The following is a 15,791-nucleotide window of genomic DNA, read 5'->3' on the forward strand; positions in this document are numbered from 1 at the left end:
GGGGACTTGCTTGCTTGTATAGATGGGAGATCCATTCAGTTTATCTGATCAAAAAAAAACAAAATATAAATAAAACTGGTCAATGTATGGCCAGCCTAAAGTGGTATTATACCCAAAATCTAAAATTCAATTTTTTTCAGCTTACTAATCATTAGATGTGGTGGCTGCATTCGTTTTTTCTTTTTTTATGCATTCTCCCCTCTGTTTTCACCTGGTCATCTGGCCAGTAACACACCTTCCATCTTAGAAGACCTTCACTCTGAATGAAGGGACACAGAGACACTTTTGGACAGTAGCAATGTCTGGGAGGTGGGCAGTGTTAGAGGTACTAGTAGATTTCGATACGCTTAAAAATTTAAGCTGACCTCCAGCTACACTTTGTATGCAATCACAACAAACAATTTTATTTCTTTTGGGATAAAGGTTTTACATAAATAAAATAAACATAATATAAATATATAAAATAAAAATGAAAGCTTATTATTGTACACATCCCTGTCAGTAGTAAATCGTTTTATCAAGCCTTTAAAGCGGGATTCCACCCTAAAGTGGAACCTCCACTGATCGGATCCCTCCCCCCCTCCGGTGTCACAATTGACACCTTTCAGGGGGGAGGGGGATGGAAATACCTGTCAAAGACAGGTATTTTCACCCACTTCCGGGCATAGACTCCCGTGGGAGTCTACGCCATTTCCTGCCCTGTCGCGCTGTATGCTGGGACACACATGGGTCCCAGTGACAGCGTGGAGATTTCCTATTGCGCGGCCACGCATGCGCAGTACGGAATCGGGAAGTGAAGCCGATTCGCTTCACTTCCTGATTCCCTCACCTAGAATGGTGACTACAGCGGCCGAGAGCCCGAACGATCGATCGGCCTCGGCTGCCGGCATCGCTGGAACCCGGGACAGGTGAGTGTCCATTTATTAAAAGTCAGCACCTGTAGTATTTATAGCTGCTGGCTTTTAATATTTTTTTTTTTTGCTGGAATCCCTCTTTAACTGCTACATCTGCAGGAGAGCATGTTCTGTTGAAAAACAGACTTACTGACTAGATAACTGGGTGAAATGAAAGAAATAGAACCCAGCCATCACATCTAAGAATTAGTAAGCTGCAATATAATGTTTTCTTTTGAGTTTAATATTGCCTAAAATTCCATCACTTTAGAAGATTATTTTAAGAGTACAGTACAGGACAAAAGCTGTATATTCATAGGCTGCCACCTTCAGATAATTGGACACTGACAAAAGTTTTTCTGACACCAAGAGGTGACCGAGGAGGGATCCCCAGCACGCAACCTGTGATTGACAGCCTCAGCTCTGTTCCTGTGTGCTGTGTGAAATGGGAGGGGGGGGGGGGGGGCTCTCACTGAGCTCTGTAGAATCTGACTCCCTGCCCCCTGTTTTCTGAAAGCACAGGCAGACTATATATATTTTGCACTTTGAACAGATGTAGAGGAGAGAAAAATGCAGATAAACGGGTAAAACGTAAGAGGATTTGTTTCATTTCTGTGTATAACATGAGGTCAGTCACTTCACTGGGTACACATTGGCATGCAAATTTTGTACGTTTGCCTACTTACAAAGAAATGAAGGGTCTATGAATGTTTTTTTAAATGGTAGAGACAGAATATCAGCCAAAAATCCAGAAAAAACACACAATACAAATGTTATAAATTGAGTTGCAGTTCAGTGAGTAAAATAAGTATTTGATCCCCTTCCAACCAACAACAATTTTGGCTACCACAGACTGGCTACAGTATGGGCTCATGTGGCACACAGATTAGTCCTGGAAATTTAAGCGGGTGCTCCTAAGGACAACTCGTTTTGTGTGTAAGTAAAAGACACCTGTCCACAGTATCCTTTTCTTCCATTCAAACATCACCATCATGGGCAAGACCAAAGATCTGTGAAAGGATATCGGGGACAAGATTTTAGACCTGTACAAGACCATTACCAAGAAGTTTGGTGAGAAGGAGACAACTTTTGGAGCGATTATTCACAAATGGAAGAAATACAAAATGACCATCAATCAGCCTAGGTCTGGAGCTCCATGCAAGATTTCACCTAAGGGCCCTTTCACATGTACGGACTGTTCAGATCCGCCTGTCAGTTTTTTTAGGCGGACCTGAACAGTCGCTCCATACATCTCTATGGAGTGATGGATGTCAGCTGTGATGTGTTCGCTGACTTCCGCTCCACCCCGATCCTCTCCGCCAAATCCAGACGTATGGAAACCCTATATTCACACAGTGTGCAGAGACGACAGACTTGTCATCCGCAGGCTCAGCGGGAATCAATGGGGTGATCCCTGCTGAGCAAGTGGATGTCTGAATACGGATCCGCACATGTGAAAGGGGCCTAATGGGGTCTGGATGATCATGAGCAAAGTGAGGGATCAGCCCAGAACGACATGGGAGGATCTTATGAATGATCTCAAGGCAGTTGGGACCACAGTCACCAAACAAACTAAATCCTGCAGTGCCCACAAGGTCCTCCTTCTCAAGAAAGCACATGTACAGGCCTGTCTGAAGCTTGCCAATGAACATCTAAATGATTCAAAGAAGGATTGGGAGAAAATGCTGTGGTCAGATGAGACCAAAATTTAGCTCTTTGGCATTAACTCGACTCGCTGTGTTTGGAGGAAGAAAAGTGACCCTCAGAACATCATCCCTACAGTCAAACACGGAGATGAAAACATTATGCTTTGGGGCTGTTTCTCTGATAAAGATACAGGCCGACTTTGCCACGTTGAGGGACCAAAGGACAGGGCCATGTATTGTAAAATCTTGGATGAGAACCTTCCTCAGCCAGGTGAGTTAAAGATGGGTTGTGGATGGGTCTTCCAGCATGACAATGAAGCAAAACACACCACCAAGTCAACAAAGGAGTGGCTCAAGAAGAATCACATTAACCAGTTGCCGACCGCCGCACGCCGATGTACGTCGGTACAATGGCACGGGCAGGCATAAGGACATACATGTACGTCCCTTGCCTCCCGCGGGTCGGGGGCCCGATCGGGCCCCCGCCCGGTGCCTGCGGCGGTCGGTATTCGTACGGGAGCGATCCCGGACGAGGGGACGGCCATTCATTCATGGCCACCCCCTCGCGATCGCTCCCGACGAATAGAAATCCCCGGTGACATCACTTCCTCTCCTGTAATGTAAACACAGGAGAGGAAGTGATGTATTCTCTCCTCCGTGTCGGTATTTTTCGTTCCGACACGGAGGAGAGCGGATCAGTAAGTTGCACCAACACTCTACACACACAGTAGAACATGCCAGGCACACTCACACCCCCCCTTTACCCCCCGATCACCCCCCCAATTACCCCTGCCCCCCAGTCACAGTGACACCAATGTCATTTTTTTTTTTTTTTTTTTTTTTTTTTGCATTGGTGTCATTTGTGACTGTAATAACTGTTAGGGCAGTTAGAGTTAGCCCCCTTTAGTTCTAATGTACCCCCCTAACCCCCCCAATAAAGGTTTAACCCCGTGATCACCCCCCGTCGCCAGTGTCACTAAGGCTGGGTTCACATTGCAGCGGTTTATGAGAACGAATGTGATTCGCACCGCACTGCAGTGCAAATCACATCCGATCTCTGTGCGATTCGAGTTCAGCCATTCGCCGCACCCGCCGCACCCGCCACACCCGCCGCACCCGCCGCAAATTCGCACGGGACCCTTTTTTTGGCCCGCAGCAGAAACGGATCGCATGGGTGTTCACACCATGCGATCCGAGTTTGCAGATCGCACTGCGATATGCGAACTGATCTGGGGGTGTCAGTAACATTTCACTGACACTCCCAGCAGTTCGCATAGGGCAGTGTGAACTGCCGCCGGGAGGCATGCGATGCGGGAACCCGCCGCGCATTCGTGGCGTTCCCGCATCGCTCCAGTGTGAACCCAGCCTAATAAGCGATCGTTTTTCTGATCGCTGTATTAGTGTCACAGGTGACGCTAGTTAGGCAGGTAGGTATTTAGGTTCGCTGCAGCTTTTTATAGCGCCAGGGACCCCCATATACTACCGCATAAAGCCCCCTAATTGCCCCCTAGTTAACCCTTTCACCAGTGATCACCATATAACTGTTACAGGTGACGCTGGTTGGTTAGTTATTTTTTTATAGTTTCAGGGCACCCGCCATTTATTACCTAGTCTCACTAGTGTACCTAGGGGTGTCTACTTTCCAAAATGGGGTCATTTGGGGGGGGTTTGTGCCATCTTGGCATTTTATGGCCTTCAAAACTGTAACGCCCTTAGAAAGCCTGAAGGCGGTGCTTGGTTTTCGGGGCCCCGTACGCGGCTAGGCTCCCAAAAAGTCCCACATATGTGGTATCCTCGTACTCAGGAGAAGCAGCAGAATTTATTTTGGGGTGTCATTTCACATATGCCCATGGCATGCATGAGCAATATATCATTTAGTGACAACTTTGTTAAAAAAAAAAAAAAAAAAAAAAAGTTTGTAATTTTCCCGCAACTTGTGGCAAAATATAAAATATTCCATGAACTCAACATGCCTCTCAGCAAATAGCTTGGGGTGTCTACTTTCTAAAATGGGGTCATTTGTGGGGGTTTTGTGCCATCTTGGCATTTTATGGCCTTCAAAACTGTAATAGGTAGTGAGAAGTGAACTCAAAAATTTACGCCCTTAGAAAGCCTGAAGGCGGTGCTTGGTTTTCGGGGCCCCGTACGCGGCTAGGCTCCCAAAAAGTCCCACATATGTGGTATCCCCATACTCAGGAGAAGCAGCAGAATTTATTTTGGGGTGTCATTTCACATACGCCCATAGCATGTGTGAGCAATATATCATTTAGTGACAACTTTGTGTAAAAAAAAAAAAAAAATTTTTTTTTTGTCATTATTCAATCGCTTGAGGCAAAAAAATAAAATATTCAATGGGCTCAACATGCCTCTTATCAATTTCCTTAGGGGGTCTACTTTCCAAAATGGGGTCATTTGGGGGGGTTTTGTACTGCCCTGCCATTTTAGCACCTCAAGAAATGAGATAGGCAGTCGTAAACTAAAAGCTGCGTAAATTCCAGAAAACGTACCTTAGTTTGTAGATGTGACAACTTTTGCGCAAACCAATAAATATACAATTATTGACTTTTTTTTTACCAAAGACATGTGGCTGAATACATTTTGGCCTAAATGTATGACTAAAATTGAGTTTATTGGATTTTTCTAATAACAAAAAGTAGAAAATATCATTTTTTTTCAAAATTTGCGGTCTTTTTACGTTTATATCGCAAAAAATAAAAATCGCAGAGGCAATCAAATACCATCAAAAGAAAGCTCTATTTGTGGGAAGAAAAGGACGCAAATTTTGTTTGGGTACAACATTGCATGACCGCGCAATTACCAGTTAAAGCAGCGCAGTGCCAAAGTGTAAAAAGACCTCTGGTCATTTACCAGCGAAATGGTCCGGTCTGAAAGTGGTTAAGGTCATGGGGTGGTCTTCAGACCTTAATCCTATAGAAAATGTATGCAGGGAAATGAAACTTCTGAGGGACAGCAAAGAAAATGTAAGGATTTAGAGAAGATCTGTAAAGAAGAGTGGACCAAAATCCCTCCCGAGATGTGTGCAAACCTGGTCACCAACTACAAGAAATGTCTTACCTCTGTGCTTGCCAACAAAAGGGTTTCTCCACCAAGTACTAAGTCATGTATTGCACACAGCAGCATTGATTCATGACCAGGACCCGCTGATTGGCTATGTGCAATCACAGTCTGGAGCTCTTGTGTTGGTAAACATAGAGCTCTGTACAAAGGGAGCGATCTGTCAGTTTCTCATCTCATTGTCACACTGTACACACATTACACATACTTGAGCACATATTTAACCCCTTGATCACTCTAGATGTCGCTGGTGATGTCAGTTGCAGTTAGTTCTCCCCAGCATCAGTGTCAGATTGCCCTGCCATACTATAAGTCGTTGATCGCCACCATTAGTAGTATAAAAAAAAAATTTGATTATATATTTCATAGTGTGTAGGTGCTGTAACTTTCATGCACTTCAATCAATATACCCTTATTGGGATTTTTTTATCAAAATTATGTAACAATATATTTTGCCCAAAATATATTGTTATTGGATCTGTTTTATAGCAGAAAGTAAAAAAATATTGAAAAAAATCAAAAACCCAGTGGTGATCAAATACCACCAAATGAAAGCTTTATCTGTGTGAAAAAAATTATATCCATTTAGGTTGGGTACCGCGCAATCGGCAGTTAACCACTTGCCGAACTGCCGCAGGCAGTTATACTGCGGCATGTTGGCTCGGCTGCACAAATCAGCATAGGTGTACTCCGGGTTCCTACACGGTGATCCCCGGAGGTGCACGCACTCCCATTGGCCAGTGGGGGAGCCAATCAGCGAGTCCGACAGACTTTGTCCGCTAGCCACCTGCGATCGTTCCCTTCAGTGACAGAATTGGGAGCTGCCTGTGTAAACAAGGCAAATCTCCGTTCTGACGGGAGATCACACAGATCCTGTCTTTCTGCTATGCAAGAAGACGGATCTGTGTGTTGTCACAGTGAGCCCTTCTTACTAGACATGTGCGATTAGTTTCGTACGAAGCGAAAATTCATACGAATTTCCAAAAATTAGTACATTCGTACGAATCCGAAATACGAATTTTTATGCATACAAATTACGAAATAACGTTTACGAATTTCGGATCCAAATTCATAACAAAAATTTGTAATTAATGAAAAGTTAACGAACCTAAAAGTTAAAAGCCCAGGAAGTCAGCACAGCACAGGGATGGTGGGAACCCCTCATAATGATAAATTCATCATAGTGAAAATTCGTAATTGTTACGAAAAGTTAATGAACCTAAAAGTTAAAACCCCAGGAAGTCAGCACAGGGATGGTGGGAACCCCTCATAATGGGCACAGCGGGTGTACACTCAGACCCGGGAACTCGGCACAGGGATGGTGGGACCCCCTCATAACGGACACACAGCAGGTGTACAGACCTGGGAACTCAGCACAGGGATGGTGGGAACTCTATGGGAATTTCTATGCCTACGAATTTCATACAAAATACGAAATTTCGTTAACAAATTTCGGATCCAAATTAAATAGAAACGTGACTGGTGTTCACCAATCAAAAGTTGTCAGCACAGCACAGGGATGATGGGAGCCCCTCATAATGATAAATTCATCATAACAAACTTTTAACGAATTTCAGATCCAAATTATACAGAAAAATGACTGGTGTTCACCAATCAGAGGAAGTCAGCACAGGGATGGTGGGAGCCCCTCATAATAATTCATCATAACGAACTTTCATTATTTAACGAAAAGTTTATGAATCTAACGAAAATTCTTATTTTGTACAAATCCGAATTGAATTTCATACACGAAATACGATTTATTTTTTTTGGTACGGAATGGAACGAAACTAATTTTTTGGAGGCGCCCATGTCTATCTTCCATACAGTTAGAACACACAGTGAGGGAACAGCATTAACCCCTTGATTGACCCTTGAAGTTAACACCTTCCCTGCCAGTGTCGGTAAAATAACAGTGCATATTTTTAGCACCGATTACTGTAGTAATGTGACTGGTTCCCAAAAAAGTGTCAAAAATGTCTGTTAAGTGTCAGATCTGTCCGCTGCAATGTCACAGTCCCACTACAAATTGCAGATCTTCGCCATTACTAGTAAAAATGAAATAAATAATAAAAATGCTATAAATCTATCCCCTATTTTGTAGACTTTTGCACAAATGAATCAATATACACTTTTTTTTACCAAAAATATGTAGCAGAATACAAATTGGCCTAAATTGATGAATAAATGGGTTTTTTTTTTCTTTTTTTGGGGGGGTAAATGTTTTATAGCAGATCAAATACCACCAAAAGAAAGCTCTATTTGTGGGGGAAAAAGGGACATCTTTTTGTTTGGGTACAGCGTCGCACGGCCATGCAATTGTCAGGTAAAGGGACGCAGTGCCGTATCGCAAAAAATGGCCTGGTCATTAAGGGGGAAAATCCTTCCGGGGCTCAAGTGGTTAAAGTAGCACAGTGCCGAAAAGCAAAAAATGTAGAGGTCATGAAGGGGGTAAAATCCTCTGGAGCTGAAGTGGTTAAGTGAAAAAAAAATACTTTCCTACATTTTTCATATATAACACAAAATAAATACTTTAATATATATTTTCCTGAATATCAGTATCCGTTATGATGCTGGGATTGTCTAGATTCATTAGACTAGCTCTCCTTGAAAATACCGTAAATAGCATCATTTGGAAATATGCTTACCAAACAGTAAAATTTTATTTTGCTACCGAAGGAATATTTGCAATGAAACTGAATGTTCCTTGGGAGTTTCACCTTGCAAAATAGGAACCATTTACTGTACATACTGTATTTACTGGCGTATAACACTCACTTTATCACCATGAAAATCGGGTGCAAATAGCATGTGCGCGTTATACGCCAATACTTAAATTTTAGCTGCCTCGGAGGGGACAGGGAGGGGGGCGGAATGGGCGCCGTCAGATTACATAAAGTGAGAATCTTCTGCTTACTTGGCGCCCATCTACTGGGCCGCCATTGGACCACTGTTCTGTCTATCATAGGAGATTCTCACTGTATGTACTCTGTCGGCGCTCGTCCCGCCCCCCTCCCTGTCCCCTCTAGGCTGCAGATGGGCATCAATCAGGCTGCACTGATGGCAATGGTAAAGATGGTGTATTGATGGGAATGGCGAGGCTGCTGCATTGATGGCAATGGCGAGGCTGCTGCATTGATGGCAACGGCAAGGCTGCTGCATTGCTGGCAACGGCGAGGCTGCTGCATTGCTGGCAATGGGGAGGCTGCTGCATTGCTGGCAATGGCGAGGCTGCTGCATTGCTGGCAATGGCGAGGCTGCTGCATTGCTGGCAATGGCGAGGCTGCTGCATTGATGTCAATGGCGAGGCTGCTGCATTGCTGTCAATGGCGAGGCTGCTGCATTGATGTCAATGGCGAGGCTGCTGCATTGATGTCAATGGCGAGGCTGCTGCATTGATGGCAATGGCGAGGCTGCTGCATTGATGGCAATGGCGAGGCTGCTGCATTGATGGCAATGGCGAGGCTGCTGCATTGATGTCAATGGCGAGACTGCTGCATTGCTGTCAATGGCGAGGCTGCTGCATTGATGTCAATGGCGAGGCTGCTGCATTGATGTCAATGACGAGGCTGCTGCATTGATGGCAATGGCGAGGCTGCTGCATTGATGGCAATGGCGAGGCTGCTGCATTGATGGCAATGGCGAGGCTGCTGCATTGATGGCAATGGCGAGGCTGCTGCATTGATGGCAATGGCGAGGCTGCTGCATTGATGGCAATGGCGAGGCTGCTGCATTGATGGCAATGGCGAGGCTGCTGCATTGATGGCAATGGCGAGGCTGCTGCATTGATGGCAATGGCGAGGCTGCTGCATTGATGTGGACTGATGAGGCTGCATTGATGGCAATGGTGAGGCTGCAGATGGTCACTGACCCATATTTTGCTTCAAAGTTCCTTATCTAAAATTGTATTTTTTTCCTGAAACTTCCCTCTTAAAATGAATGTGCGTGTTATACACCTATGCGTGCTGTACACCGATAGATACGGTATATGAACATACTGTATGTGTATATAGTCTGTATATGAGCTGTGCTGTAATTGTGCTGTCCCCCTTCTACATTGCAAAGTGCTACGTAAAATGTAAAATCGTGTATAATAATAATTATAGTCCACCATGTACACAAACAAAAAAAAGACACAAGCTGTCTTAAAAGCTGGAGGTTTTGTCATGCTTAGACCATAAAAGTAATGGTTCTGCTGTATTTTTCCTTCTGTCAATAACTGGCACAGTACAACTCTGTATTTGCATCTTGTATAGAATTGGGACATTATAAAGTGAACCATTTCATCATTTATCAGCCCGCGTGTAGCATAGTACATCTATGAATAGCGGGGAATGGCGAGCGAAGACTGTAAACAAAGCATCAATCTCTTGTTAGGCTCATTATTGTTCACAATCAAAGCTCATCTGCAAAGCAGCAACACAGGGATACAGAGCCAGCTAATAGGTTTCAACAAAAGGCACTTCAGTGTTTGTAATGTATGCAGCAGCTCCAGGTACTCCCAAATGTAAATGATGAGGTGATATTGATGAAAGGAGGGGATTGAGGTCTCAGGGGGCACCGATGAGGGATTGAACAGAAGCGGCCTTGCTCCACACGTAACTGAAGCCTGTCGTCTTCACCGCTCAAAGCCATAATGGGAGGTGGCAGTCTGAAATGAGTTGCCACGGCAAAGCGTATTATTTTTGAAATGCTTTCACACAAATCGCCAGGCCCCTCCATACAACTTAGTTTCATGCTTTAATGTCATCAGGAGGCACAAATTGGTGTGTCTAATTGTTTGCCACCTGCCAGCAAAATGAGCTGCCAGCTCGCCAGACGGGTTTGATTGTCTGTCAGCCATTCAGTCGATTGAGAGTGACAACATCAAAAATTATCCTTCAAAGTCCGAGGCCTGAGCTGCTTTCAAGACACCCTTTCCTTCGAAAATACGATTGGATGACTGCAGTTTTCAATTAATTTCTAATACACCCTTCCTGCTGTCTCATCTGTTCAGGAGTACCTATAATTACATAATAAAGCACAACGTCCAAGTTCTGTCATACCAGGGCCTGTCAGGCAACTTGTTAGTCTACAATGACATTTCTGAATGAAATGTCTCTTATAGCTTTGAGACTTTGGCGTATAAATGAATAATCTCACAGGCTGCAATATGTGCTATTATCACTTCTTTTATCTTACATGTGTGTTCTGGATCATTTTGTAAAAATTGCAAGTAGTGCTCCAGGGGGATTTGCTAAATATCATACACAGCTGAAACATTTTTTCTGATATTTTCACTTGTGCTGTTTTTCTTACTAAATGTAATTGGAAAAGGTTGAGGAACTACATGTCCAAGCAGGCTCTGACAGAATGAGGACGGGCATACATACTGGCAGTTCTTGTTTTATGGTCCTGGAGGACTGTTAGCAGTGGGTCGCACCATTCGACTACTGTTTCTATTATGTGGTGAACCTAAAGGAAACCTGTCATAAGAGAAATTTGGGAACTGCCATTGCTGATCAGTTTCTGAAAATGTTAGTTGCCTGCCTGTCTAATTTTAATTCATTACTTTAAATCATTAAGGCAGAACAAAAGCTAGATTTAGGGCCTTTTCCCACAGGTGATCCGATCAAGGGGAGGAAACATTTTTAGGAATAGTTAGACTTATGCCTGGTACATACTATTAGGTTTATTCCGTTCAACCCAGCGGGCTGAATGAAAAAAACGAAAGCACTCTGGAACAGCATACTAACTATCCAATGTTAGTACTTTGATCTCCCCGCTGAGCTATTGTGTTTTGACAGGGGGAATGCCCCCTCAAGACCGAACCGGTCAGCACTCACAGCCATTGACATGACAATGCAGAGCAGATGCTGGTTTTCCAGCATGCCAGTTCGACAGAAGCTGGCCATTGGGCCGGCTTCTGTCAGACAGGCTGATGTATACCCTGTCTGAATTTTGGTCAGTTTCTGTTGAACTAGCCAAATATTCGGCCCATGTGTAACAGGCTTTAGACTTTTCTTCCACTTTAACTTGCTGAATATCTGTCAGTAACTCAGGACCGAAGTCCAAGCCAGGCAACTAGCATTTGCAGGTCAACAATGGCAGCCTACATACTGGTTTCTGTCAGAAGAATGATTTTTACTAGCTCTACTCTAAACATCTCATCCACAAACAGTTAATGGCGATCCACTAAATAAAACAATGAATAAATGTAAATGAACAGCGTGGTTAATGGGATGTCCAGATATCCCAGCAAAAACAACCTGGAATACTGACTTCCCAAAAATATATAAGGGATACTTTAGACCAGGAGTCTCCAATCTTTTGAAACAAAAGGCCAGTTTACCATCCTGTAGAATTTATAGGGTTCAAACTGTGGCCAGTGGGAGTAGAAGACGTAGTGGCTTCGCTGGGAGTGAACAATGCCCTATATTTGGTATTGGCGAAATAGTGTCCCGTTGTTGGTATCAGTGGGTAGAATAGTGACCCATCATTGGTGTTAGTGGGAGGAATAGTGCCCCATCATTCCTGTCAGTGGAAAGAATAGCGCCCCATCATTGAGGTCAGTGAGAGGAATACTGCCCCATCGTTGGTGTTAGTGGGGGGAATAGTGCCCCATCATTCCTGTCAGTGGAAAGAATAGTGCCCCATCATTGAGGTCAGTGAGAGGAATACTGCCCCACCGTTGGTGTTAGTGGGGGGAATAGTGCCCCATCATTCCTGTCAGTGGAAAGAATAGTGCCCCATCATTGAGGTCAGTGAGAGGAATACTGCCCCATCATCAATGTCTGTGGGAGGAATTATGTCCCATTATTATCAGTGATCGGAATAGTGCCTCAAGGGCCGTTTAAGACAAGCAAAGGGTCACAGTTTGTAGACCACTGCTTTAGACTAATAGCTTAGAGTATTAAGCAATACAAATCAATTACACCATACAAAAATGTTTATTGAAAAATATAATTATTATTCTGGCCACAAGACCACCATATGATTAAAAACATTTAGGAAAATGTCCAAAATAAACAGCTATGTTTGCTACCCCCAACATCCCCAAAAAAAACACTAGGATAAATTGTATATATGCCAGTAATCTTCTTCGGAATTACATGACAGAGATAATAATGCAAATGATAGGAAAATGGAACTCTGACAAATGGTTGTAAAGGTTCAAGGTTTTTTACCTTCGTGCATTGAATGCTTGAAAGTAAAAAGAAACTTCTGTGTGCAGCCACCCCCCTAATACCAGAGCCTGATCTTCCCCCACCACTGTGCACAAGAGCCTTGGCTCTCCTGGGTCTCTCCCTCTTCATTGGCTGACACAGCAATGGGAACTATTGGCTCTCGCTACTGTTAATCACAGCCAGTGAGCCAATGAGGAGAGAGCAGGGGTGTGCCACGCTCCGTGTGTAAGTGAACAGACAACAAGAACAAATAACAACAAATAAACAACAAGCTGTCAGCTTTTTTTTAGCACTAATAGATTTTAATAGGAGAATCTTAAAAGTGCAGAAAACCGCACATATCAATTTTTTCCCATAGTACCTAGCTTTTGGATAAAAAAAAAAAAAAATGTCCAAGCCCCAAACGCCCACAAAGATGCCCATACAGGTATTCAAAAGAAAAGAAAAGACCTGCAATGACCAGAGACATTCACAAAAGTGTGACTGCTTCCAGCAGATGTAATGGTTCTTGTCACTTGGGAATAAATACAAACCTGCATACTAAATCATTGCAGTATTGTAATACAAGTATGAGCAGCAGAGGACATAACCATATCAAACATCTTGAATCCACAAAATTGTTCTGTCCAATCCTGCAGAGGGCAGTGATATGGCTGAAATATAAAGTCACCATAGAGGTGATCAAAGTGCAGTCACAATGCAGGTTCTGACGATCACTATAGCTTAGGTCAGGGATATGCAATTGGCGGACCTCCAGATGTTGCAGAACTACAATTCCCATGAGGCATAGCAAGACCCTGACAGTCACAAGCATGACACCCAGAGGCATGATGGGACTTGTAGTTTTGCAGCAACTGGAGGTCCACTAATTGCATATCCCTGGCCTAGGTAAATGCAGGTCATGCAATTATTTGACATGTCACAGTTCAAGAGGTGTGCAATTATTCCAATAGAGTGTCATATAGTGAGGAGCTATTATAATAGCATTGGAATAATAATGGTAAAATATATAGCACTGTGCATATTTTAGGCTCACTTGTCCAATAGATCATCTCATATTGACATTTGTGTATTATTTGCTTCATCATCTTTGTCATGCTGGTCCCTAGAGGGGATTACTTGATACGGCTGAGACCAGGCTTGAAACTATTACCTGTTGATGCAATTTATTCTCGAGTATTAAGGGCCCCCGGAGGTACTGAACAATGTAGCTGGTGTTTTAGACATTTTACTAAATATTTTTAATCATATGGCTGTCTTGTCAGCAGAATGATGATTATATTTTCAATAATGAATTTTTTTTTTTTTTTTTTTGGGTGTAGTGTAATTGATATTTTTGATTGTTTTTTGTTTTTTTGTTTTTTCCCAGTTGATAACCTAAGCTTTTGTATAAAGTATCCCTTGTGTAATTAAAGCCTAAGCGCAGTTAAAATAAAAAAATAAAATAAAAAAAATTTGCATCAGGGACATAACTTAGGACATGCCCTTGTGCTTATGTCTCTTCTTAGATGAAGCAAAGTACTTGTGTCTGTAGAGGTTTGCATTAAAGTAAATCTGTGGATTTGCCAGACATAAATAAATCACATTTTCACTTGAAGCCCAATCACTGAATTACATGTCAAAAAGAGTCATTGCAGTTTATTATTGCAGTGCAGTACCAAGGTTCAACAGTAGGCTGCAGTAAAATCTCTAATCACTTCTACCTTCCTGGCCAGATGGGGAGATTTCCATGGTGCCACATAGTCGAAGGGAATGAGTTAACTACTTATTAAATTGGATTTTAATGAAACTGTAACCATTAAAGCCAGAATAATATTTAAAAGCATTTATACATTGTTCATTCCTATTTCTTTCCTCCTATGTGTTCCCTACAGAAGTGTCGTGGTACCTGTGAAGAAACCTCCGCCTGGCAGTTTAGCTGTGAACACAGTTGGTGCTGCCAGCGGTGGTAGCTTAACCCCCAGCACAACGCCAAATATATTCGCTGCTACTGGAGCAACTCCCAAAAGTATGATCAATACTACAGGTATTTGTTCCCTTCATTTCATCTTCCATCCAGAAAGTGTTTCCAGCAATGTACGTCTCATGTACGCTAAGACTTTGTTGTACAGATTCCATGTTTGTCTATGTTGGCAGCAATATGGTAAAGTAGTTAGCACAAAGATGAGGATTTTTTTGTTAAAAAAATAAAAAGCTTTCACTTGAACTGTTTTTGAAAGGAAGAAACGCAATACTCATTTGGAATTAAATATTTCAAGAAATAATGACCTCATAGATGTAAGTTCTGATGAAAATTATCCCTGGCATAAAAGCCAATGGAGCCCACACCTGGGTTGATTGCTGAAGTGCGATAAAAACATAATTTTCAGGTAATGACTATTTTATAGTATTTTTTTCCCACTTGCTTTAAACAGCACGGTCTAGTCTGAACAGTAGTGTAGAAACCAGGATCACAGGTATAGCAAATTCCACAAAACCTTTAAAGTGTAAGTTCCCCTGTACCAAAAAGCACAATAGGTTGTCCCATATGAGTATAGCAGCATAGAGTAGGTTTAAACCTACCGTCCAACCAATGTAGGTCAAAACCCCATTAAAAAGATGTCTTCTTAAGGCCTTATGCACAGTGGATGGTCTAAAAAAGCCAGTAACATTCGATGTAGAAAGCTGTAGCTGTAGAGCGAGTTTTTCAGCTTTTTTTGTAGTTGTGTTTTTTTTTTTTACTTTTTTTTTTTTTTTTAAGCAAAACTCTACCCCTATAAAAGCTTATGACTCAAAAATGCTGATAAACACAGAATAGCTGCATTTTTTAAGCTGTTTTCCGATTTTTTTCAGAGTTAGAGCATTTTTACAGCTAAAAAAACTCCTCTCAAAACCCACTAGTTTTGGGGATTTTTTCCAGCTAGAAAATGCTCCTATCAAAAAATGCTGATAACAGCCTATGTGTGCACGGACACATAGGGTAACATGCTCGGGAGTTTATTGACTACAGAAAAAAGTCTGAAGCCAAAAAC

General features: G+C 42.7%; 1 protein-coding gene and 1 long non-coding RNA gene across 10 annotated transcripts in view; one reads left to right on the forward strand and one right to left on the reverse strand.

The window, feature by feature from the left end:
- The window catches only part of NBEA (neurobeachin), a 901,556-nt gene that overhangs the window by 466,513 nt on the left and 419,252 nt on the right, over positions 1–15,791 (forward strand). For 7 of the 9 annotated variants that reach the window (XM_077484128.1, XM_077484132.1, XM_077484134.1 and 4 more), the window contains one exon: positions 14,655–14,806. In XM_077484128.1, coding sequence (XP_077340254.1) covers positions 14,655–14,806 — 152 coding nt within the window. The remainder of the gene's footprint in view (positions 1–14,654; positions 14,807–15,791) is intronic. The other 2 variants (XM_077484130.1, XM_077484135.1) reach the window with 1 other exon arrangement.
- The window catches only part of LOC143983955 (uncharacterized), a 102,366-nt gene that overhangs the window by 38,481 nt on the left and 48,094 nt on the right, over positions 1–15,791 (reverse strand). The gene's annotated exons all lie outside the window — the stretch shown is intronic.

Source organism: Lithobates pipiens, unplaced genomic scaffold (assembly GCF_037356315.1).
Source record: "Lithobates pipiens isolate NorthernLeopardFrog02 unplaced genomic scaffold, aLitPip1_a1.2 Scaffold_16, whole genome shotgun sequence".
NCBI lineage: Eukaryota > Metazoa > Chordata > Amphibia > Anura > Ranidae > Lithobates > Lithobates pipiens.